At 48.4% G+C, this 23,246-nt stretch overlaps 1 protein-coding gene across 2 annotated transcripts in view; it reads left to right on the top strand.

Annotated features, from left to right (window-relative positions):
• The window catches only part of LOC137305183 (gamma-aminobutyric acid type B receptor subunit 1-like), a 72,017-nt gene that overhangs the window by 17,469 nt on the left and 31,302 nt on the right, over window positions 1-23,246 (top strand). For both annotated transcript variants that reach the window (XM_067974006.1, XM_067974005.1), the window contains exons 2-9: window positions 2,159-2,293; window positions 9,041-9,211; window positions 10,654-10,755; window positions 16,332-16,397; window positions 18,603-18,794; window positions 19,843-20,091; window positions 22,032-22,095; window positions 22,450-22,527. In XM_067974006.1, the coding sequence (XP_067830107.1) occupies window positions 2,159-2,293; window positions 9,041-9,211; window positions 10,654-10,755; window positions 16,332-16,397; window positions 18,603-18,794; window positions 19,843-20,091; window positions 22,032-22,095; window positions 22,450-22,527 (1,057 nt within the window). The remainder of the gene's footprint in view (window positions 1-2,158; window positions 2,294-9,040; window positions 9,212-10,653; window positions 10,756-16,331; window positions 16,398-18,602; window positions 18,795-19,842; window positions 20,092-22,031; window positions 22,096-22,449; window positions 22,528-23,246) is intronic.

The following is a 23,246-nucleotide window of genomic DNA, read 5'->3' as shown; positions in this document are numbered from 1 at the left end:
TACATTGGCTCCCGGTCCGGGAACACCTCGATTTTAAAATTCTCATCCTTGTTTTTAAATCCCTCCATGTCTTCACCCCTCCCTATCTCTCTCACCTCCTCCAGCCCTACAACCCTCTGAGATCTCTGTGCTCTTCCAATTCTGGCCTCTTGCGCGTCCCCGATTTTAATCGCTCCACCATTGGCGGTCGTGCCTTCAGCTGTCTAAGCCCTAAGCTCTGGAATTCCGTCCCTAAGCCTCTCTGCCTTTCTATCCTCCTGTAAGACGTTCCTTAAAACGTACGTCTTTGACCAAGCTTTTGGTCACCTGTCCTAATATCTCCCTATGTGGCTCGGTGTCAAATTTTGCTTGATAATCGCTCCTATGAAGTGCCTTGGGGACGTTTTACTATGTTAAAGGCGCCATATAAATGCAAGCTGTTGTTGTTGCCTCACTGGGTCATGATGTGACTGGTCGCGCTGACAGTATACTGTGTGACTGGTGTGTGTGAGAAAGTCTCACTGCAGGAGCTTGCTAACTCTAAGCCACCCATCACACCTCGGTAGTCCTGTGATGTGCGCGTGTCCGGGGTGAGATTCACACACTGCTCGTGAGCTCTGAAGAGCTGTCGGAAGTGAAAAGATCCAAGGTGTTTGTGCAGTCACGGATCCCACCGCTGAGCCGCTGACTGTGCCAAACACACGAGGACGACTCATTCATCACTCAGGCCCTGGGGAAGCGGCCCAGTGACATTAATGGATTCTTCTCTTCATTCTTGTTCTTTATCTGCCTTCCCGTTTTCTTTAAACCACCCCTCCTTCACATCCTGCCTTACTGTGGGAGTCACAGGTACATCTTCGCTGTGTAAGCCTTTTTAGACCCCTATTTTGCGCCTGCACACAGAGTGGTTTTTTTTGTCCATGTCTGTTTTTTTTCCGGAGGCTGTCCTGCTGGAAGGTCAAACAATTTCTTCAACAAATAGGACATGAAGGAAAGACGGAGAATCAATCGTTTCAGCCCAGAAGTTAATGCTGGCGATGTTAGAGACTAGAGAAGCTGGAATTGTTCTCCTTAGAGCAGAGAAGGTTAAGGGGAGATTTAATAAAGGTGTTCATAATTATGAAGTGTTTTGATAGAGTAGATGGGGAGAAACTGTTTCCACTGGCAAGAGGGTCAGTAACCAGAGGACACAGAGACACAGATTTAAGATAATTGGCAAAAGAACCAGGGGGGAGATGAGGAGAATTGTTTTTACGCAGCGAGTTGTTATGATCTGGAATGCACTGGCTGAAAGGGTGGTGGACGCAGATTGTATAACATTAAAAAGGGGATTGGATAAATACTGAAAAGGAAAAATTTTCCAGGTTACGGGAAAAGAGCAGGGGAGTTGGATTAACTGGATAACTCTCTCAAAAAGCCAGAACAGACACGATGGGCCGAATGGCCTCCTTCTGTGCTATAAGATTCTATGATTAGGGAACATGTTGATGTGACATTCCTCTGTCTGGTATTGTAACAGAGATGGGCTTATATTTGTACAGCACCATTCCCATCCTCAGGACGTCCCAAAGCACTTTACAGCTATTGAAGTATATATGAAGTGTAGTCACTGTTGTAATGTAGGAAATGCAGCAGCCAATTTGCACACAGCAAGATCCCACAGACAGCAATGAAATAAATGATCAGTTAATCTGTCTTTGGAGGGGTTGGTAGAGGGATAAACAGGAGAACTCAAGTGCACTTCTTGGAATAGTCTTTTACATCCATCTGAGAGGGCAGATGGGGCCTCGGTTTAACGTCTTATCCAAAGATGGCACCTCCAACAGTGCAGCACTCCCTCAGTACTGCACTGGGAGTGTCAGCCTGGATCTTGCGCTCAAGTCTCTGGAGTGGGACTTGAACCCACGACCTTCTGACTCAGAGGCGAGAGAGTGTTACCCACTGAGCCACGGCTGACAAAACGAACATGCTGCCACCTCTGCTAAAATATAGGAGGAATGTTGCAAAAACACATGAAACACTCACCCGTTGATGTCACCAGCAGAAATCCCTGGGCTATGGTAATCACTGGCATCCATAATCAATGTGTAATGACAGCCCATCAAACCCCGGATACCCAGGACCGAACCCTGGGCTCTAAGGCTGTTTCACTGCCTGATCAATTCTGTTTCTTTCCCAGTGCGACCCGGGGAAATCCACCAAGTATCTGTACGAGCTGCTCTACAACGAGCCGATGAAGATCGTCCTCTTGCCGGGGTGCAGTGGGGTCTCGACACTGGTGGCAGAGGCAGCCCGCATGTGGAATTTGATCGTGGTGAGTAGCACAGCCCAGGCATGAGTGAGGACCCACGGAACACCTCTCCGTCTCCGTCTCCCTCCCTCTCCGTCTCTTTCTATCTCTGTCCCTCTGTCTCCGTCTTTCTCCCTAACTTTCCATCTCTCTCCCTCTGTCTCCATCTCTCTCTGTCTGGCTCCCTATCTCTCTCTTCATCTCTCTTCCTCTCCCTCCGATTCTCTCCCTGTCTCCACTTTTCAATGTGTCTCCCCCTGCCTCTCTCCCTCTCCCTCTGTCTCTGTCCCTCTCTATCTATCTTCCTCTCTGTCCTTCTGTCTTCGTCTCTCTCTCTCTCTCTCTCTCTGTTTCTCTCCCTCTGTCTCCCTCTCTCTGCCGGTCTCCCTCTGCCTCTGTCAACGTCAGTCTCCCTCTTTCCATTTCTCTCCCTCTGTCTCCATCTCATACGAACATACGAATTATGAGCAGGAGTAGGCCATTCGACCCCTCGAGCCTGCTCTGTCATTTGATATGAACTCTCTCCATGTCTCTCTCCCTCTGTCTCTCTCTCGCTCCCTGTCTCTCTCCCTCTAACTCCGTCTTGCTCCCCCGTCTCCATCTCGCTTCCTCTCTCTCCATCTCTCTCCCTCTGTCTCCGTTTCTTTCCCTCCGTCTCTGTCTCTCTCCATCTCTCTCCCTCTCCGTCTCTCTCCATGTCTCTTTCCCTCTGTCTCCGTCTCACTCCCTCTCTCACTCCCTCTGTCTCCGTCTCTCTCCCTCTGTCTCTCTCCATGTCCTTCTCTCCATCTTTCTCCGTCTCCGTCTCTCTTCCTCTGTCTGCATGTCCGTCTTTCTGTTTGTCTCTTTCTAAGTGCGTTTATCTGTGTCTCTCTCCTTATCTCCTCCGTTTCCAACTCTCAGGGGGGGGCGTGGGTAATTTTAACCTAACTCTCCCGGCGGAAACAGAATGGTTTTGTGTGGGATACCCATTTTACACCCCGCCCAATTTTATACTCCATTAAAATCAATCGCTATCACCCATTTTACACTATCGCACAATCTACGTGCACCCCAGCAGGCAGTAACAGAAAAACCAGACCAGATAGCTTTGAAATAGCTTAGCTAGAAAAGTGGGCCTACATCGTGACGGATAGTAAGGTGGATCTTTTGTTAGTTTTCTGTAAATGAGGAGTACAGGAAATTTCCTGCTCTCACTGCGAACGCTTACGGAAAATGAAAAGGGGGCTGGTTTGAAGCTGTATCTGTATTAATAAAGTGCTTTCCAGGTCACCTTTCATAAAGAAAGGCGAATTCACATGGCAACGTGTGTGATATTTCAGCAGCTGGTGTACGAAGCAAGGGTTCTCTGTTGAGATCTACGGGGTCCTGCTATAATTGACTAGATATCAGGCAGTTAAAGGTTACGCTGTGGATCTTAAGGGATGCGGGGACCCCTTAATGAGAATGACCGATGCTGAACCCAAGAGAATATCTGGTGAGAATTGTTCTGGGAGCACTGACACACTGCAAGTGGAAATGAACAGTGTTCTATTCCAGTATTCTGATCAATGAACATGAGATTCCTTTAAAAAAAATGGGAATGCTACTGCCATTAATTGACAGAATCTCCTCCATAAATCTCCATAGAGAAAACACAGGGGAGCTCCGACACACAAAGTATTAAAGCAGTTGTGAGTGAGTGCAGATTGCCATTTGACCCTGTTGTTCAGATCATGATTGAAGATTCCGGAGGGATTTGTGACAAGAGTAAACCACTCATCTCTCGTCTGTTTTTTTACCTTCGCTGTCAGCTGTGATTAAACCCATGTCTTATGTGTTCAGTGACAGTTGTAGCTGTCTCTGTCATTTCTAACTCCATGATCTGCTTTCATTTTTTTTGTAAGAATCAGCCACAATATCTTTTCTTTGAGGGGGTGGGGGAGGCGGGAGGGAATGAATTAAAATAGAAGATGTGCAGGTGCGCACACTGTGAGGAACAGCATCTTCAGCTTGTTTCCAGCCCTACAACCCTCTGCGATCTCTAGGCTCCTCCAATTTTGGCCTCTTGCGCATCCCCGATTTTAATTGCTCCACCATTGGTGGCCGTGCCTTCAGCTGTCTAAGCCCTAAGCTCTGGAATTCCCTCCCTAAACTTTTCCACCTCTCCAACCTCCTTTAAGATGCTCCTTAAAACCTACCTCTTTGACCAAGCTTTTGCTCCTAAACTGTCCTAATATCTCCTTATGTGGCTTGGTGTCAAATTTTGTTTGATAATCGCTCCTGTGAAGCGCCTTGGGGAGGTTTTTTACTACGTTAAAGGCGCTATATAAATGCAAGTTCTTGTTGTTGAGCCATGCCGATCTGGAAAGCCTGTGCTAGGTTAACTGATCGTCACCGTAAGTGGTAGTAAGGCTGCTCCAATCGGCCTGTTCGCTTCCCAGCTCAGGAAGGAGAGAGAAGGAAAAATAAATCAATCCGGGCCTCCTGCTTATGTGGGCACCAGGTGAAGATATTGGGGGTGAAATTGGACTTGGGGCGGGGGACGCAAAACAGGCGGAGTTGCTTTTGCCGCTTGTTTGACAACAGGCCCAATATTCAGTGTCATTGAAGTCATTGGGACTGGTTATCTGGCCGGACATGTAACGGGCGACCATTGTGATTCTGCCCATTTTGCAGCCCCCCCCACCGTGTGCCAATTCCCACCTCCCCATGATCTGAAACCCCCACCATGGCTGAATAGATTGTGCAAGGTCACACATGAAGAATGGCCACTTGGGACTGGAGGGCAGCCAGCGCCTGCAGAACTACAGCGAGAATCGGGCTCCTTCAGGAGTGGAGGGAGGGGGAGCAAGGCCAGTTTTATCTGGAAAGGTTTTTCTAAAGATGGCCGTCTTTACTGGCCAATATCAAATTAGCCGTCTATTATACACCGCCCCCGATTTTTCTTTTCCATTGAAGCTGACGGAATGGAATATCGGGGGGGGGGGGAGGGGGGTGGTCAATTCAATATCGGCCATTTTACACCATTGCCCAAAGTTAAAATGGCTGTCCTGTTGTCCCCTGTATATCCAGCTGTTGCTAGCTCAGTCCCTCAGTGAGAGTTCTGAACTCAGGGGCACCGAATTGTAACAGTTGTGGGGTGTCAGCCAGGAGTTTCCGCACAAGGGGAGAGCAGGACGAGAATCTCCGGACTACCATCCCAACCCTCCTTTGCGCTCGGGATCCTTCCTCTATTCCATCCCCTCCCACTGGCTTAATTTTGATTCCCTTGCCAAGTTCTCCAGATGGTTAATAAAAGATAGAGCAACGTGAGGAGCACACGTCGTTGCCAAGGCAACAGTCCTGTGGCGCTCGACCCAGAAATGCAGTGAGAGAATAGGAACAAATGATGCACATGTGTTAACCCCTTGTGCAAGGGGCCCAGGCGTGCGCGCGGTCTCATCCTGGAGAACTGGGCACGGTTAACTCTCCCCTACCTTGCCCAAATGGCTATCCTTCGCGGGTGAGCTTGGGTGGCAGGCGTTAGTAAGATATTCGACTGCATGAGTCATCACAGCTGTACCCAATCCCGCCCGTACGCCACATCCAGATTCCTGCAGGTTCCTGCGATCAGGAGTGGGAAGCCCGGCTGATTTTCTCCACTCCTGGCCCAGAGGCACGGTGGCTGATTGCAGTGCCCCTAGGGCCACCCCAGTTGAGATCAGCCTGGGAATCAAATCTAGGATCTTGCCGGCCCATGTGACTCAGTACCACGCTGGGCGGTGATTTATTCTCCTGGGCCACAGGGGAGGGAACGGAGAAAATACGAATTTTAAACCTGTCGACCAGAATCAGTCAACAAAGGATCTGAAAAAGGTTCAAGATGGCCCAGGCTGAACTACCAGTGCATTCTGCGAAGTCAGGAAGCTATGTTAAAGCGGTAATGGGGCCCAGAGAGGGGCAACTCCTAGAATGTGGCATCCAAAAACAGGGACCCTTTATAAACTAGAATTTTAATTTTGAGTGATCACGGGAGGGGTTTGTTGATGCTTTTCACAGCGGAGATAGCTGCAAACTATGTTTTGTTTCTTTCTATTTCACAAATGTTATATAAAAAAAATCAAAAGAATTATAAGACAAGCAAAAAAAATATACAGCAGATCCGGTAGGGTCTGTAAAAGGAAAAAGACATGTTATTGTTAGGGGTATAGATGCTTCATCGGAAATACAGAGATATGGGGAGATAGAGAGGGACAGAGAGGAAGGGGCAGAGAGAGGAGGACAAAGAGGGAGGGACAGAGAGGGGGGGACAAAGAGGGAGTGACAGAGAGAGAGGTACAGAGACCGAGATACGCAGAGAGAGGATCAGAGAGCGAGAAACAGAGGAAAGGGGCAGGGAGAGGGACAGAGAGAGAGGGGCAGGGGGAGGGACAGAGACAGAAGGGCAGAGACACAGTGGAAGGGAGAGAGGGACAGAGACAGAGGGGCAGAGACACAGGGGAAGAGAGAGAGGTACTGAGACACAGACAGAAGGGCAGAGAGAGAGGGACATAGACACACAGAGGGGCAGAGCGAGAGGGGCGTAGAGACAGAGAGAGGGCCAGAGATATGGGGCAGAGAGGTAGAGACAGGGCGCCGAGAGAGAGACATAGGGGCAGAGAGAGACACACAGAGGCCAAGAGAGAGAGAGAGACAGGGGCTAAGAGAGAGACAGGGACAGAAGCACAAGAGCAAAGATAGACGGACAAAGAGACAGATATGGGGCAGAGAGAAATAAAGTGATAGAGAGAAAGACAGATGGGGCAGGGGTAGAAATATAGAGTGATAGAATGAGAGAGACGGAGATACAGGGGCAAAGAGAGAAACAGAGACAGAATAATAGAGAGAGACATGGACAGAGTGAGAGCGAAAGAGAGAGAGAGACAGAGAGAGAGAGCGACAGAGACAGAGAGTCAGAGAGAGAGAAAGATAGGGAGAGAGAGAGAGACAGAGTGAAAGCGACAGAGAGAGACAGGGAGTGAGCGAGAGTGACAGGGAGAGAGTGACAGGGAGAGAGCGAGAGTGACAGAGAGAGAGTGACAGAGAGAGAGCGATAGAGAGAGAGCGACAGAGAGAGAGAGCGACAGAGAGAGAGAGCGACAGAGAGAGAGAGCGGCAGAGAGAGAGCGGCAGAGAGAGAGCGGCAGAGAGAGAGCGGCAGAGAGAGAGCGACAGAGAGAGAGAGACAGAGAGAGCGACAGAGGGGAGAACGTCACCGGGGTAGATGACAGGAACAGAGAGAGGGGACAGAATGGGAGAGATGGAGAGAGGCAGAGATATATGAGAGAGAGAGAAAAGGAAGAGACAGAGTAGAAGAGAGACAGAGGGATAGAGAGAGGATCAGTGGCACAAGGGCAGAGAGGAAGAGAAAGAAAGAGAGACAGAAATGGAGCAGAGAGAAAGAGACACAGGAGCAGAGAGAGAAGAGAGAGAAAGAGAGACAGAAATGGAGAGAGAGACACGGAGAGAAAGAGAGACAGAAAGATAGAGAGGCAGGGACAGAGAGAGAGAGGAACTGAGGGGCAGAGAGAGGGAGAGATGAGCCGTGGGAGAGTTGCCAGCTGGCTCCAGCTTTCTGCTGGTTGTTTCTGATTGAAGCTGGTCCTCACCTTGAATAATTGGAAGAACTTTGAGACCATTAGGGGTCACAGTGCCGAGCAGCTCTCATCCAATTTGCACAGGGCGAGCGCGCTCTCACTAACTTGCCACTCTTTGATGCACCGTTGCTTAGCAACACTGGGTGCTTGGCAGCAATTCCTCTACCAAGATGCTGATTAGCTGAGCCGGGCTATTCTGTAAATGGAAGCCTTGAATTTCCTCACCTTTTGCAGCAAGACCTTGTTACCATGGAGAGTAGACACAGTGTGAAGCCTCTTGCTCACCCCCCCCCCACCTATTTGTGGTAAGAGCCTTGTATGGCACAGTGTGGTGCTCCCCAGGGTCTGAGACAATAACAAAAACTTGTATTTATATTGTGCCTTTAACATAGTAAAATGTCCCCAAGGCGCTTCACAGGAGCGATTATCAGACAAAATTTGACACATAAGGAGATATTAGGACAGGTGACCAAAAGCTTGGTCAAAGAGGTAGGCTTTAAGGAGCGTCTTAAATGAGGAGAGAGAGATAGAGAGGCGGAGAAGTTTAGGGAAGGAATTCCAGAGCTTGGGGCCTAGACAGCTGAAGGCACAGCTGCCAATGGTGGAGCGATTAAAATCGGGGATGCGTAAGAGGCCAAAGTTGGAGGAGCGCAGAGATCTCGGAGGGTTGTAGGGCTGGTTGCGGTTAGAGAGATAGGGAGGAGGTGAGATCATGATGCGATTTGAACAAAAGGTTGAGAATTTTAAAATTGAGGCGTTGCTGGACTGGGAACTAATGTAGGTCAGCGAGCACAGGGGTGATGGGTGAACGGGACTTGGTGCGAGCAAGGATATAGGCAGCTTGTATTGCGCAGTGTGGAGCCCCCAGGTTCTGAGACCTTTGTATTGCACAGTGTGAAGCCCCCCATGGTCTGGGACCCTTGTATTGCACAATGTGAAACCCCCATGGTCTGGGACTCTTGTATTGCACAGTGCAAAGCCCTTGCGTGAAACAGTATGAAGCCCCTCCCCCTCATACTAAGAACTTGTGTGAGGACAATCCTGAGCTGGTGCAGCCCTTACATCCCACAACCCCCTCTCCCACCCCCCCCCCCCCACCACCGCCACGCCACCCAGTTTGGTAGGGGCTTGTGTTACCGAGCACGCCCATGACCCTCTGCTTCCTCTCCCACAGCTCTCGTACGGCTCCAGCTCTCCGGCTCTCTCCAACCGACAACGCTTCCCCACCTTCTTCCGGACACACCCGTCCGCCACGCTCCACAATCCCACCCGGGTCAAGCTCTTCAAGAGGTGGGGCTGGACAAAGATCGCCACCATCCAGCAGACCACGGAGGTCTTCACCTCGGTAAGTACCACCAATGATCGCGCCCGTGCCTTGCCAGCGGTGGGGAGAACACACTTCCCGGCTCCGGGACCTAGAAGGAGGATTGGCACCAAATATTCGTTTCGAAGGGCCATCATAGGAACACAGGAACAGGAGGAGGCCATTCTACCACTCAAGCTTGTTCTGCCATTGAATTAGATCACGGCTGATCTGTATCTTAACTCCATTTACCCGCCTTGATTCCATGTCCCTTAGTACTCTTTGCCTTACAAAAATCTATCAATCTCAGTTTTGAAATTTTCAATCAACACCCAGCCTCAACAGCTTTTTAGGGGAGAGAGTTCCAGATTTCCACTACCCTTTGTGTGAAGAAATGCTTCCTGACATCACCCCTGAATGGCCTAGCTCTAATTTTAAGGTTATGCCCCCTTGTTCTGGACTCCTCACCCCCACCAGAGGAAATAGTTTCTCTCTATCTACCCTATCAACTCCCTTAATCATCTTAAACACCTCAATTAGATCAGCCCTTAATCTTCTATACTCGAGGGAATACAAGCCTAGTCATGTGTAGACTGGCATCAAGAGTGGGCGGGATGAAGCGTTGCGTTTGTTTTTAATTCATTCTCGGGATGTGGGCAAGACCAGCATTTATTGCCCACACCCAGTTGACCTTGAGAAGGTGGCAGTGCAACTGAGCAGGTTGCTAGGCCACTTACGAGTCAACCATGTTGGTGTGGGACTGGAGTCACACATAGACCCTGATGGGTATATTTCCTTGTGAACTGGTTGGGTTTATTATGACAATCCGATGGCTTCATGATCACTTTTACTGGTACCAGCTCTTTATGTACAACTAAATTCCAATTCTTAAATTGCCTGGGGTGGGATCTGAACTCATGGGTTCCCTGGATTATTAGTCCAGGTCTCTGGATTACTGGTCCAGTAACATAATCACTACACCATCGTACCTTACTGGTTTAGTCTGTATTGAAACTGCTGCTCTTACTGCTTCATGAAATCCACCCTCTCCATTGTGTATGCTCTCAACCTTTCTCTTCAGCCCACCATCTCGCTTTATTTCAGAGCTGCCCTGTTCCATATTATCATCCAACTCTTCAACAAAGAAACTCTTATTTTAAAATTCCTTTCGGATAGCGAGGGCTGCAAGCTTCAACAACCCTTGGTTGCCCGGCCAATCTCCTGCTCCCTCTGCCTCTTCATTTGCTCCTGATCTCATTTCTCCTTCCAACCTCACCCTCTTGCCGTATTTTCACCAATTGGAATTTGGATGTGGGAGATTCTGAACTCTGTGAGTTGTTTCGGGATTATCCCGACAGACGGATCTGAGATGAGTTTGGAGTTCAGCTCTCCCCAGCCCGAACGCCCAATTAGACTCAACTGCCGTTCCTGAATTGTTAGACAGACCCAGAGGATCCTGATCCTTTTCTCTGTTACCCCTGCAGACTTTAGATGATTTGGAGCAGCGCGTGAAGGAGGCCGGGATTGAGATCAGTGTGAGGCAGAGCTTCCTGACAGACCCCGGGGTCGCTGTCAAAAACCTCAAGGTAACGTCAGAGCCATCGGAATACACAGGCCGAAGTGAGGACTTATCATTTACTTTGACACCCTTGCGCAATACCAGACATACAGGCTGTACAGTACCAGATGGGAATGAATCATAGAATCATAGAATCATAGAATCATAGAAGTTACAACATGGAAACAGGCCCTTCGGCCCAACATGTCCATGTCGCCCAGTTTATACCACTAAGCTAGTCCCAATTGCCTGCACTTGGCCCATATCCCTCGATACCCATCTTACCCATGTAACTGTCCAAATGCTTTTTAAAAGACAAAATTGTACCCGCCTCTACTACTGCCTCTGGCAGCTCGTTCCAGACACTCACCACCCTTTGAGTGAAAAAATTGCCCCTCTGGACCCTTTTGTATCTCTCCCCTCTCACCTTAAATCTGTGCCCCCTCGTTATAGACTCCCCTACCTTTGGGAAAAGATTTTGACTATCGACCTTATCTATGCCCCTCATTATTTTATAGACTTCTATAAGATATCCCCTTAACCTCCTACTCTCCAGGGAAAAAAGTCCCAGTCTGTCTAACCTCTCCCTGTAAGTCAAACCATCAAGTCCCGGTAGCATCCTCGTAAATCTTTTCTGCACTCTTTCTAGTTTAATAATATCCTTTCTATAATAGGGTGACCAGAACTGTACACAGTACTCCAAGTGTGGCCTCACCAATGCCCTGTACAACTTCAACAAGACATCCCAACTCCTGCATTCAATGTTCTGACCAATGAAACCAAGCATGCTGAATGCCTTCTTCACCACCCTATCCACCTGTGACTCCACTTTCAAGGAGCTATGAATCTGTACTCCCAGATCTCTTTGTTCTATAACTCTCCCCAACGCCCTACCATTAACGGAGTAGGTCCTGGCCCGATTCGATCTACCAAAATGCAGCACCTCACATTTATCTAAATTAAACTCCATCTGCCATTCATCGGCCCACTGGCCCAATTTATCAAGATCCCGTTGCAATCCTAGATAACCTTCTTCACTGTCCACAATGCCACCAATCTTGGTGTCATCTGCAAACTTACTAACCATGCCTCCTAAATTCTCATCCAAATCATTAATATAAATAACAAATAACAGCGGACCCAGCACCGATCCCTGAGGCACACCGCTGGACACAGGCATCCAGTTTGAAAAACAACCCTCTACAACCACCCTCTGTCTTCTGTCGTCAAGCCAATTTTGTATCCAATTGGCTACCTCACCTTGGATCCCATGAGATTTAACCTTATGTAACAACCTACCTTGCGGTACCTTGTCAAATGCTTTGCTGAAGTCCATGTAGACCACGTCTACTGCACAGCCCTCATCTATCTTCTTGGTTACCCCTTCAAAAAACTCAATCAAATTCGTGAGACATGATTTTCCTCTCACAAAACCATGCTGACTGTTCCTAATCAGTCCCTGCCTCTCCAAATGCCTGTAGATCCTGTCCCTCAGAATACCCTCTAACAACTTACCCACTACAGATGTCAGGCTCACTGGTCTGTAGTTCCCAGGCTTTTCCCTGCCGCCCTTCTTAAACAAAGGCACAACATTTGCTACCCTCCAATCTTCAGGCACCTCACCTGTAGCGGTGGATGATTCAAATATCTCTGCTAGGGGACCCGCAATTTCCTCCCTAACCTCCCATAACGTCCTGGGATACATTTCATCAGGTCCCGGAGATTTATCTACCTTGATGCGCGTTAAGACTTCCAGCACCTCCCTCTCTGTAATATGTACACTCCTCAAGACATCACTATTTATTTCCCCAAGTTCCCTAACATCCATGCCTTTCTCAACCGTAAATACCGATGTGAAATATTCATTCAGGATCTCACCCATCTCTTGTGGTTCCGCACATAGATGACCTTGTTGATCCTTAAGAGGCCCTACTCTCTCCCTAGTTACCCTTTTGCCCTTTATGTATTTGTAGAAGCTCTTTGGATTCACCTTTGCCTGATCTGCCAAAGCGATCTCATATCCCCTTTTTGCCCTCCTGATTTCTCTCTTAACTCTACTCCGGCAATCTCTATACTCTTCAAGGGATCCACTTGATCCCAGCTGCCTATGCATGTCATATGCCTCCTTCTTCTTTTTGACTAGTGCCTCAATCTCCCGAGTCATCCAAGGTTCCCTACTTCTACCAGCCTTGCCCTTCACTTTATAAGGAATGTGCTTACCCTGAACCCTGGTTAACACACTTTTGAAAGCCTCCCACTTACCAGACGTCCCTTTGCCTGCCAACAGACTCTCCCAATCAACTTCTGAAAGTTCCTGTCTAATACCATCAAAATTGGCCTTTCCCCAATTTAGAATTTTAACTTTTGGGCCAGACCTATCCTTCTCCATAGCTATCTTGAAACTAATGGAATTATGATCACTGGTCCCAAAGTGATCCCTCACTAACACTTCTGTCACCTGCCCTTCCTTATTTCCCAAGAGGAGGTCAAGTTTTGCCCCCTCTCTAGTCGGGCCATCCACATACTGAATGAGAAATTCCTCCTGAATACACTCAACAAATTTCTCTCCATCCAAGCCCCTAATGCTATGGCTGTCCCAGTCAATGTTGGGAAAGTTAAAGTCCCCTACTATTACCACCCTATTTTTCTTGCAGCTGTCTGTAATCTCCTTACATATTTGCTCCTCAATTTCCCGTTGACTATTTGGGGGTCTGTAGTACAATCCGATCAAAGTGATCTCTCCCTTCTTATTTTTCAGTTCTACCCATATAGACTCAGTGGGCGAACCCTCGGATATATCCCCTCTCACTACTGCCGTGATGTTCTCCCTAATCAAGAACGCAACTCCCCCTCCTCTCTTACCTCCTGCTCTATCTTTCCTATAGCATCTGTACCCTGGAACATTGAGCTGCCAGTCCTGCCCCTCCCTTATCCATGTTTCAGTAATAGCTATAACATCCCAGTCCCATGTACCCATCCATGCCCTGAGTTCATCTGCCTTGCCCATCAGACTTCTTGCATTGAAATAAATGCAGTTTAATCTAGACTTCCCTTGGTCTTTGCCCTGCTTTCTCAGACCATCTGTCCGGTCATGTTCTGTGCACTCTCCCTTACTGCCTTTTGTTTCTGTCACCACTTTATTTCCCACTGACTTCCTGCATCGGTTCCCATCCCCCTGCCACATTAGTTTAAACCCTCCCCAACAGCACTGGCAAACACTCCCCCTAGGACATTGGTTCCAGTCCTGCCCAGATGCAGACCGTCCAATTTGTACTGGTCCCACCTCCCCCAGAACCGGTTCCAATGGCCCAGGAATTTGAATCCCTCCCTCTTGCACCATCTCTCAAGCCACGTATTCATCTTAGCTATCCTGTCATTCCTACTCTGACTAACCCGTGGCACTGGTAGCAATCCTGAGATTACTACCTTTGAGGTCCTACTCTTTAGTTTAACTCCTAACTCCCTAAATTCAGCTTGTAGGACCTCATCCTGTTTTTTACCTATATCATTGGTGCCTATATGCACCACGACAACTGGCTGTTCACCCTCCCCCTCCAGAATGTCCTGCAGCCGCTCCGAGACATCCTTGACCCTTGCACCAGGGAGGCAACATACCATCCTGGAGTCTCGGTTGCGTCCGCAGAAACGCCTGTCTATTCCCCTTACAATCGAGTCCCCTATCACTATAGCTCTGCCACTCTTTTTCCTGCCCTCCTGTGCAGCAGAGCCAGCCACGGTGCCATGAACCTGGCCACTGCCACCTTCCCCTGGTGAGCCATCTCCCCCAACAGTATCCAAAACGGTATACCTGTTTTGGAGGGAGATGACCGCAGGGGACCCCTGCACTGCCTTCCTACTCTTCCTCTGTCGGTTGGTCACCCATTCACTATCTCCCTCAGTAATTTTTATCTGCGGTGTGACCAACTCACTGAACGTGCTATCCACGACTTTCTCAGCATCGCGGATGCTCCAAAGTGAGTCCATCCGCAGCTCCAGAGCCGTCAAGCGGTCAAACAATAGCTGCAGCTGGACACACTTCCCGCAGGTGAAGGAATCAGGGATACAGGAAGGAGCCCTGAATTCCCACATCCCACAAGAGGAACATGACACGGCCCTGGGATCTCCTGCCATGACTTAACCCTTAAATTAGCTTAAGAACAACTCCAAAGTCAAGAGGAAAAAAAAGGAAAGAAAAACTACTTACCACTAACTTTAAGGAGTTTACTCCTTTAAATTGTTCTCAATTTAGAGAATGTTAACTACACGAGGGACCTTGATTGACTAAAAAATAAACGCTACTTCCTATAAGACCTGCAGACCTTCCCTTTCTTTTTACTTCAGTTACTGTCGATAAGTAGAAATACTCACCTGAACCTACTCACCAATCAGGTGCCTCCCCTGTGTCGCGTCCCGATCTGATTCCTGACGTCACTTCGAACTCGGTCGCAGCTCCGCTCGGCTCCTCTCAGCTGTTCTCAGCGCTCTGAAATCCCGCCTTTTATCGGACGCTCCCTCCGCTCGGCTCGGCTCCTCTCAGCTGTTCTCAGCGCTCTGAAATCCCGCCTTTTATCGGACGCTCCCTCCGCTCGGCTCGGCTCCTCTCAGCTGTTCTCAGCGCTCTGAAATCCCGCCTTTTATCGGACGCTCCCTCCGCTCGGCTCGGCTCCTCTCAGCGCTCTGAAATCCCGCCTTTTATCGGACGCTCCCTCCGCTCGGCTCGGCTCCTCTCAGCTGTTCTCAGCGCTCTGAAATCCCGCCTTTTATCGGACGCTCCCTCCGCTCAGCTCGGCTCCTCTCAGCGCTCTGAAATCCCGCCTTTTATCGGACGCTCCCTCCGCTCGGCTCGGCTCCTCTCAGCTGTTCTCAGCGCTCTGAAATCCCGCCTTTTATCGGACGCTCCCTCCGCTCGGCTCGGCTCCTCTCAGCGCTCTGAAATCCCGCCTTTTATCGGACGCTCCCTCCGCTCGGCTCGGCTCCTCTCAGCTGTTCTCAGCGCTCTGAAATCCCGCCTTTTATCGGACGCTCCCTCCGCTCGGCTCGGCTCCTCTCAGCGCTCTGAAATCCCGCCTTTTATCGGACGCTCCCTCCGCTCGGCTCGGCTCCTCTCAGCTGTTCTCAGCGCTCTGAAATCCCGCCTTTTATCGGACGCTCCCTCCGCTCGGCTCGGCTCCTCTCAGCGCTCTGAAATTCCGCCTTTTATCGGACGCTCCCTCCGCCTTTTTACTTAGTGTGTGCTGTACATGTACAGGAGCTGATACTGAGACATACACGGGCTGTACCATACCAGACGGGAGTGAATTGTTCCCTTTTACTTAGTGTGTGCTGTACATGTACAGGAGCTGACACTGAGACTCACACGGGCCGTACAGTACCGGACGGGAGTGAATTGTTCCCTTTTGCTTGGTGTGTACTGTACATGTACAGGAGCTGACACTGAGACACACATGTACCAAACGGAGTGAAACTTTCCCTTTTTACAAGGGCAGACCGATCCCAGACAGGAGTGAATAATTCCTTAATACCCTAAATGTGTTGTGCTGTGGAGGCAGGGAAAGAGTTGAATGGGTTTATAACCTAATGGATTACTTTTTCCCTTTTTTGCAGAGACAAGATGCCCGTATTATTGTTGGGTTATTCTACGAAACTGAGGCAAGGAAAGTCTTCTGTGAGGTATGAGCTCATTGAGAAAAAGGAACTTGCATTTATATAGCACCTTTCCCATCCTCGGAATGTCCCAGAGTACTTTTGAAGTGCCGTCACTGTTGTTATGTAGGAAACACGGCAGCCAATTTGCGCACCGCAAGGTCCCATAAATAACAATGAGATGATGACCAGATAATTTGTTTTAGTGATGTTGGTTGAGGGATAAATATTGCCCAGGACATGGGGAGAACCTCGCTGCTCTTTTTTGAAAAAGTGCCATGGGATCGTTTACATCCGCCTGAGAGGGCAGACGTGGCCTCAGTTTAACGTTTCATCAGAAAGATGGCACCTCCGACAGTGCAGCACTCCCTCAGTACTGGCACTAGCAGTGTCAGCCTAGATCATGTGCTCAAGTCTCAGGACGTGGGACTGGAACCCACAACTTCTGATATCAGAGGCCAGAGTGTTACCCACTGAGCCACAGCTGACACCTGATGGCACAGCCTCACCATCCTGACATCACATTATATGGGACGCGGATCTCGGAAGCAGCTGCCTCTGCGGAAGCCCTGATTTTCCATCCGTGTCTTCATGGATCCCGACTGGGAAATTCCAACCTGTTGCAACATTCCCAATAAGTGACACTCAACATGATGTGTCGATCTCCTGGTTTTATATGTAGATTTGCAGTGGATCAGCTGGGTGCACAGAGAGTGGATGGTCTGTACATGTGAATCCATCAGTGCAGGGACTGCTGCATTGTCAGAGGTGCCGTTCTTTGGCAGGTGGACACTAAAGACCCCATGACTCTATTCAAAGAAGAGCAAGGAGTTCTCCCAATATGCCGGCCAACACATTTCTCCCTCAACCAACAGATTACCTCGTCATTTATGATTTGTGTGCAAAATGGCCTCCGTGTTTACCCACATAACAAGTGTCACCGCACTTCAAAATAATTCACTGTACCTGAAACACTGTATGATGGTTGTAGTGTAGTAAGATGTGGTGAGGTGCTATTTAAATACAAGTGTTGTTTCTTTCTAATTTCTAAACTGCCCCAACAAACACTCCCAGGTCAGGTACGGCACAGGATATAACATACCACTCATTCTAAAGCTCTGATATAACACACCTCTCACTCGAGCACTTTGATATAACACACCCCTCGCTGTAACACACTGATATAACATACCCCTCGCTGTAACACACTGATATAACACACCCCTCACTGAAACATTGTTTGATATAACACATCCCTCACTGTAACATTCTCTGATATAACACACGTCTAACTGTAACACTCCGATATAACACATCCCTCGCTATAATACGCCCCACAATAACACACCCCTCGCTATAACACTCCCCTCACTATAACTCGCCCCTCGCTTTAACACCCCCCTCTCTGTAGCTCGCCCCTCTATAACACGCCCCTCATTATAACAACACCTCACGATAACACACCACTCAAAACACACCAGTCACTATAATACGCTGCTCACGATAACGCACCACTCACAATAACTCGCCCCTCTCTATAACTTGCTCACTATAACACACCCCTGTCTATAACACATCCCTCACTATGACAGCCCCTCACTATAACACACCCCTCACTATAACACGCTGCTCACGATAACACACCTCTCTCTATAACACGCCCGTCACTATAACACACCCGTCACTATAACACACCCCTCACTATAACACACCACTCACTGTAACACACCCCTCAAAACACAACAGTCACTATAATACGCCGCTCATGATAACACACCACTCACAATAACACGCCCCTCTCTATAACTTGCTCACTTTAACACACCCCTGTCTATAACACACCCCTCACTACGACAGCCCCTCACTATAACACACTCCTCACTATAACACACCCCTCACTATAACACGCCGCTCACGATAACACACCTCTCTCTATAACACGCCCCTCACTATAACATGCCACTCACTATAGCTCGCCTCTCTCTATAACACACCCCTCTCTATAACACGCCCTTCACTATAAAACACCTGTCACTATAACACAACCCTCTCTATAACACTCCCCTCTCTATAACACTCCCCTCACTATAACACACTGCTCACTATAACACACCCCTCACCATAACATGATCCTCTCTATATCACGCTGCTATGATGCACCCTGCTAATAACTCTCCCAGTTAATTCCGCAGTGCTTCCCCCACGATGTCTGAGTCTCCCTCCCTGCTGCAGGTGTTCAAGGAGAAGCTGTACGGTAAGAAGTACGTCTGGTTCCTGATCGGGTGGTATGCTGACAGCTGGTTCAAGATTCAGGACAACAACATCAACTGCACGGTGCAGAACATGACTGAGGCTGTCGAGGGTCATCTGACCACCGAAATCCTCATGGTGAATCCCACCAACACCAGAGGAATCTCCAAAATGGTGAGGACTCTTTGACGTGAGTGGGGCTAGTTATTTTTTAGTCATTCTGGGGATACGAGTGTCACTGGCAAGGCCGGCATTTATAGCCCATCCCTAGTTGCCCTTGAGAAGGTGGTGGTGGGCCTTATTCTTAAACCGCTGCAGTCCGTGTGGTGAAGGTGCCCCCATAGTGCTGTTAGGGAGGAAGTCCCAGGATTTTGACCCAGTGACCATGAAGGAACTGCCAATATATTTCCAAGTCGGGATAGTGTGTGACTTGGAGGGGCAACTGGAGGCGATGGTATTCCCATGCACCTGCTGCCCTTTCCTTCTAGGTGGTGGAGGTGGTGGGTTTGGGAGGTGCTGCCGAAGATACCTTGGCGAGTTGCTGCAGAACATCCTGCAGCCATGGTACGTCAGTGGTGGAGCGAGTGGATGTTTAAGCTGGTGAATGGGCTGCCAATCAAGTGGACTGCTTTGTCCTGGATGGGTTCGAGCACATTTGTTATTTCGTTTAAAATTCATTTCCCCTGTTTCCCTTCTATTCCTGAAGCTGTTGGACTCATGTTCGGGAAGGGGCGGGCCATGGGAATGGGGCGGGGGCACAGGGTGAATGTGGGGGACGGTTCCACTGGTACCACCAGCCTTTTGGCACCTCATTCAATATTGATCAGGAACAGAACATAGGAAGGGACACAGAAACATAGGAACAGGAGGAGGCCATTCAGCCCCTCAAGCCTGTTCCACCATTCAATGAGATCATGCCTGATCTTTATTAGAACATTCCCTCTCTGGTGTGAATGAAGGTAGTTTCCCCTCTCTGTGGGTGCAGCAAAGCTCCACAGAGTGCAGGCCGTCAACCAGACGGGAGAGAGGGAGCGACTTGGGAGGGGTGAGTTGGGAGTGAGGCTGGCAAAGAGGGGCTAGGAAGGGGTGAGTGGGGAGGGGTGAGTGTTGCTTGGCATAGTAATGTGTGAAAGGCACATATTGAAATAAAAGTGTAAAGTTGATGAGTTGGCTGCAGTGTGAAGTAACCCATGTCTCTTTGCTGCTCCGACTCCACCCTCAGACCTCTCAAGAGTTCTTGGAGAAACTGCAGACAGTAATCAACAAGTCACCCGAGGAGACTGGGGGATACCAAGAGGCCCCGTTGGCTTACGATGCCATCTGGGCACTGGCTCTGGCCCTGAACAAAACCGCCCAGGAGCTGGAGAAGAAACAGATGCGTTTGGAGCAGTTCAATTATCGCAGCCAGAACAGGGACATCACTGATGAGCTTTACAAAGCCATGAACTCCTCCTCCTTCGATGGGGTCTCGGTATGTGTGTGTATGTCTGTAAGTTATTGTATGTGTACATAAGTTAGTGTGTGTGCATATATTGTATCCATCAGTCTGTGTATGAAAACAAAGACATTTTAGCACAGGAGGAGGCCATTCATCCCTTGTAGCCTGCGCTGAATTTAGACCCGTCTCGGGGCTGATTTTGCACACTCTCCTTTTCCTGTTTTCTCGCCAAACCGTTATATATTCTTCAGGTCAGAGCAGCATCTGCAGAGAGAGGAATAGAGTTAACTTTTCAAGTCGATGACCTTTCATGAGTTCTGATAAAAGGTCACTGCTGACGAACGGTCATCGACCTGAAACATTGAGTCTGTTTCTCTCTCCATAGATGCTGCCTGATCTGCTGAGTGTTTGCCAACATTTTCTGTTTTTATTTCAGATTTCCAGCGTCCTCAGTATTTTGCTTTAGTTTTTATATTCTTCTGTCAGTATATATCCAGATGATTTTTGAAGACTGTAATGCATTCAGCATTGCTCATCACTTGTGGCAAAGCATTCCACATCCCAATAACACTGCGTGAGAAACTTTATTCTGATCTCTGGTTTGTGTATTTTGAGATCACAGCTTCTTGTCACCTGCCTTTCATGACCTCTGGATATCCTGAACCATTTCACAGCCAATAGATTACTTTTGAAGTTAGTGTGTGTATGTTCTAATGCAGGGAAACACAGCAGCCAATTTATGCACTGCAAGGTCCCTCAAATAGCAACGAGATAATTACCAGATTATCTGTATTTTTAGTGATGTTGATTAACCAGGACAAACTCAGCTGCTCTTCTTTGAAACAGTGCCATGGGATCTTTTGCAGCCATCTGAGAGAACATATGGTTTAACATCTCATCCGAAAGACGGTACACATCTGACAGTGCAGCACTCCCCTCAGTACTGCACTGGGAGTGTCAGTGTAGATTTTGTACTCAAGTCTCTGGAGCAGGGTTTGAACCCAGAAACCTTCTGACCCATAAGCAAGATTGCTACCCACTGAGCCACAGCTGATACCTAGTCTATTCCTTTTATGATTTTTGAACATCTCTTATCAAATTCCTCCTCAGTAGTCTAAGTTTGAGAGAATATGGCTCGAGACTTTCCTCATAATTTAGAGCCCTCGATCCTGGCATCTGTATTGCACTTTCTCCGAGATTATTATATCTCTCCTGTAATGAGAAGCCCAAAACTACACTCGGTATTTGAGACATGACCATGGTTTTGTACAATCATCATGATCTCTGCTTTTATATTCAAACCCTCTCGATATAAACCCCCCAAGTCCAATTTGCCTTCTTATTAATTATTTTGCCTGTCCACCCCCTACTTCTAAGGATTTATGTATCAGCATATCTAGGTCCTTTTGCTTCTCCACTGCATTGAGAAATCTATTATTTAAGGAATATTGTCTGAAACACACTCCTTAATGAAAAATGCTACCCCTCTCCCAAACATTTTGCTTTTCAAGCAAATTTCAGTTAAAGCAATAAAGTGTGTGAGTGCTGGTGTGAATGCGTTGCTGTGTATGAGTGTTGGTGAGTGTGTGTGTGTATATGTGTTTGTGGGTGTGTGAGTATTAGTGTGTGTGAGTATTGGTGTTTGTTTGTTTGTATATGTGTTGTTGTATGTGTTGGTTTGTGTGTATATGTGTTTGTGTGTGTGTTGATGTGTATTGGGGGGGGTGTGTATGTTGGTGTGTGTTGATGTGTGTGTGTGTTGGTGTGTGTGTGCGCTTGTGTCTGTCCTGGTGCATTTTTGCAGTGGGATCTGTGCAAGAACCTGTGAGGGAACATTATGATTCTTGCAGCTTTGAGGTTTTAGGAGTGACGCTGCCATCAGTCTGACATTTGTGTCTCCCTCAATCCCCCACTTAGTGCTGAAGTCTTTCCCTGAACATTGACGTGTATTGATCCACCTATATCTCCTCCAGGGTCCCGTGGTGTTCGATGCCAGCGGCTCTCGAATGGCCTGGACAATGGTTGAGCAATTACAAGGTGCGTACATCAGTGTGCTGCAATTATCTCTGTGCTGCATACTCGGGGTAGAAATGCGTCTAGGATGCTAGTGTACCGATTGAAGTCAATGGAACTTAGATCGGGCGGAGAGTATATTGGGCGGGGGGAGGATTATATCGGGCAGGGAGTATATCAGGTGGGGGATATATCGGGTGGGGAGTATATCGGGTGGGGAGGGTTAATCCTCTCTAGTGGGAACAGGCTGCCCAGTGTCTGACTGTGAATGGGAGAGGTGGGTGAAGTTTGTTGGGTTGTTGAGATGAGGCTGGTGAATGTTTACCTCATGATGTCTCGAATGGTTCTGTAATAAAATGACTTGTTCTTTCCCCACAGATGCGAAATATGTGAAGATCGGTTACTATGACAGCACTAATGACAACATGTCTTACTTTGGCACTGACCGCTGGATTGGTGAGTGACCTTTACTCATTGCTCAGACTCACTGCCTGATGACTCGATACATAAGCTTCAGGAACAGGTAATTGCGTCTCGCAGAACGTGAATGACAGTGGTTCTATTTTGTTCTGATAGCCGCAGCATCCGCTGAACCGGTTGGTAGCACTCTCATCTCCGAGTCAGAAGGCCGTGGGTTCAAGCCCCATTCCAGAGACTTGAGCACATAATCTAGGCCGACATTCCCAGTGCCGTACTGAGGGAGCGCTGAACTGTTGGAGGTGGCGTCTTTCGGATGAGACATGAAACCGTGGCCCCATGTGCCCTCTCAGGTGGATGTAAAAGATTCCATGGCACTATTTTGAAGAAAAGCAGGGTGTTCTCCCCGGTGTTCTGGCCAATATTTATCCCTCAACCAACATCACTAAAAAACAGATTTTCTGGTTATTATCATATTGCTGTTTGTGGGATCTTGCTGTGCGCAAATTGGCTGCCACATTTCCTACAGCACAACAGTGACTACACTTCAAAAATATTTTATTGGCTGTAAAACGCTTTGGGATATCCTGAGGTCGTGGAAGGTGCTAAATAAACGTAATTTCTTTCTTTTTTGAGGATGATTCTACAGGATAGAAGGCCTCAGCACCTGGAGCTGCCCCATCCCCACCCCTTGTATACCCGCCACTTGCTGCTCATCGCCGCCCCTCTCCGCCCCTTGTCTACCATCCTTTCCCCTT

Source organism: Heptranchias perlo, chromosome 39 (genome assembly GCF_035084215.1).
Source record: "Heptranchias perlo isolate sHepPer1 chromosome 39, sHepPer1.hap1, whole genome shotgun sequence".
NCBI classification, from domain to species: domain Eukaryota; kingdom Metazoa; phylum Chordata; class Chondrichthyes; order Hexanchiformes; family Hexanchidae; genus Heptranchias; species Heptranchias perlo.
The sequence above is the reverse complement of the archived record's forward strand: the minus strand, read 5'-3'. Positions and strand labels throughout refer to the sequence as shown.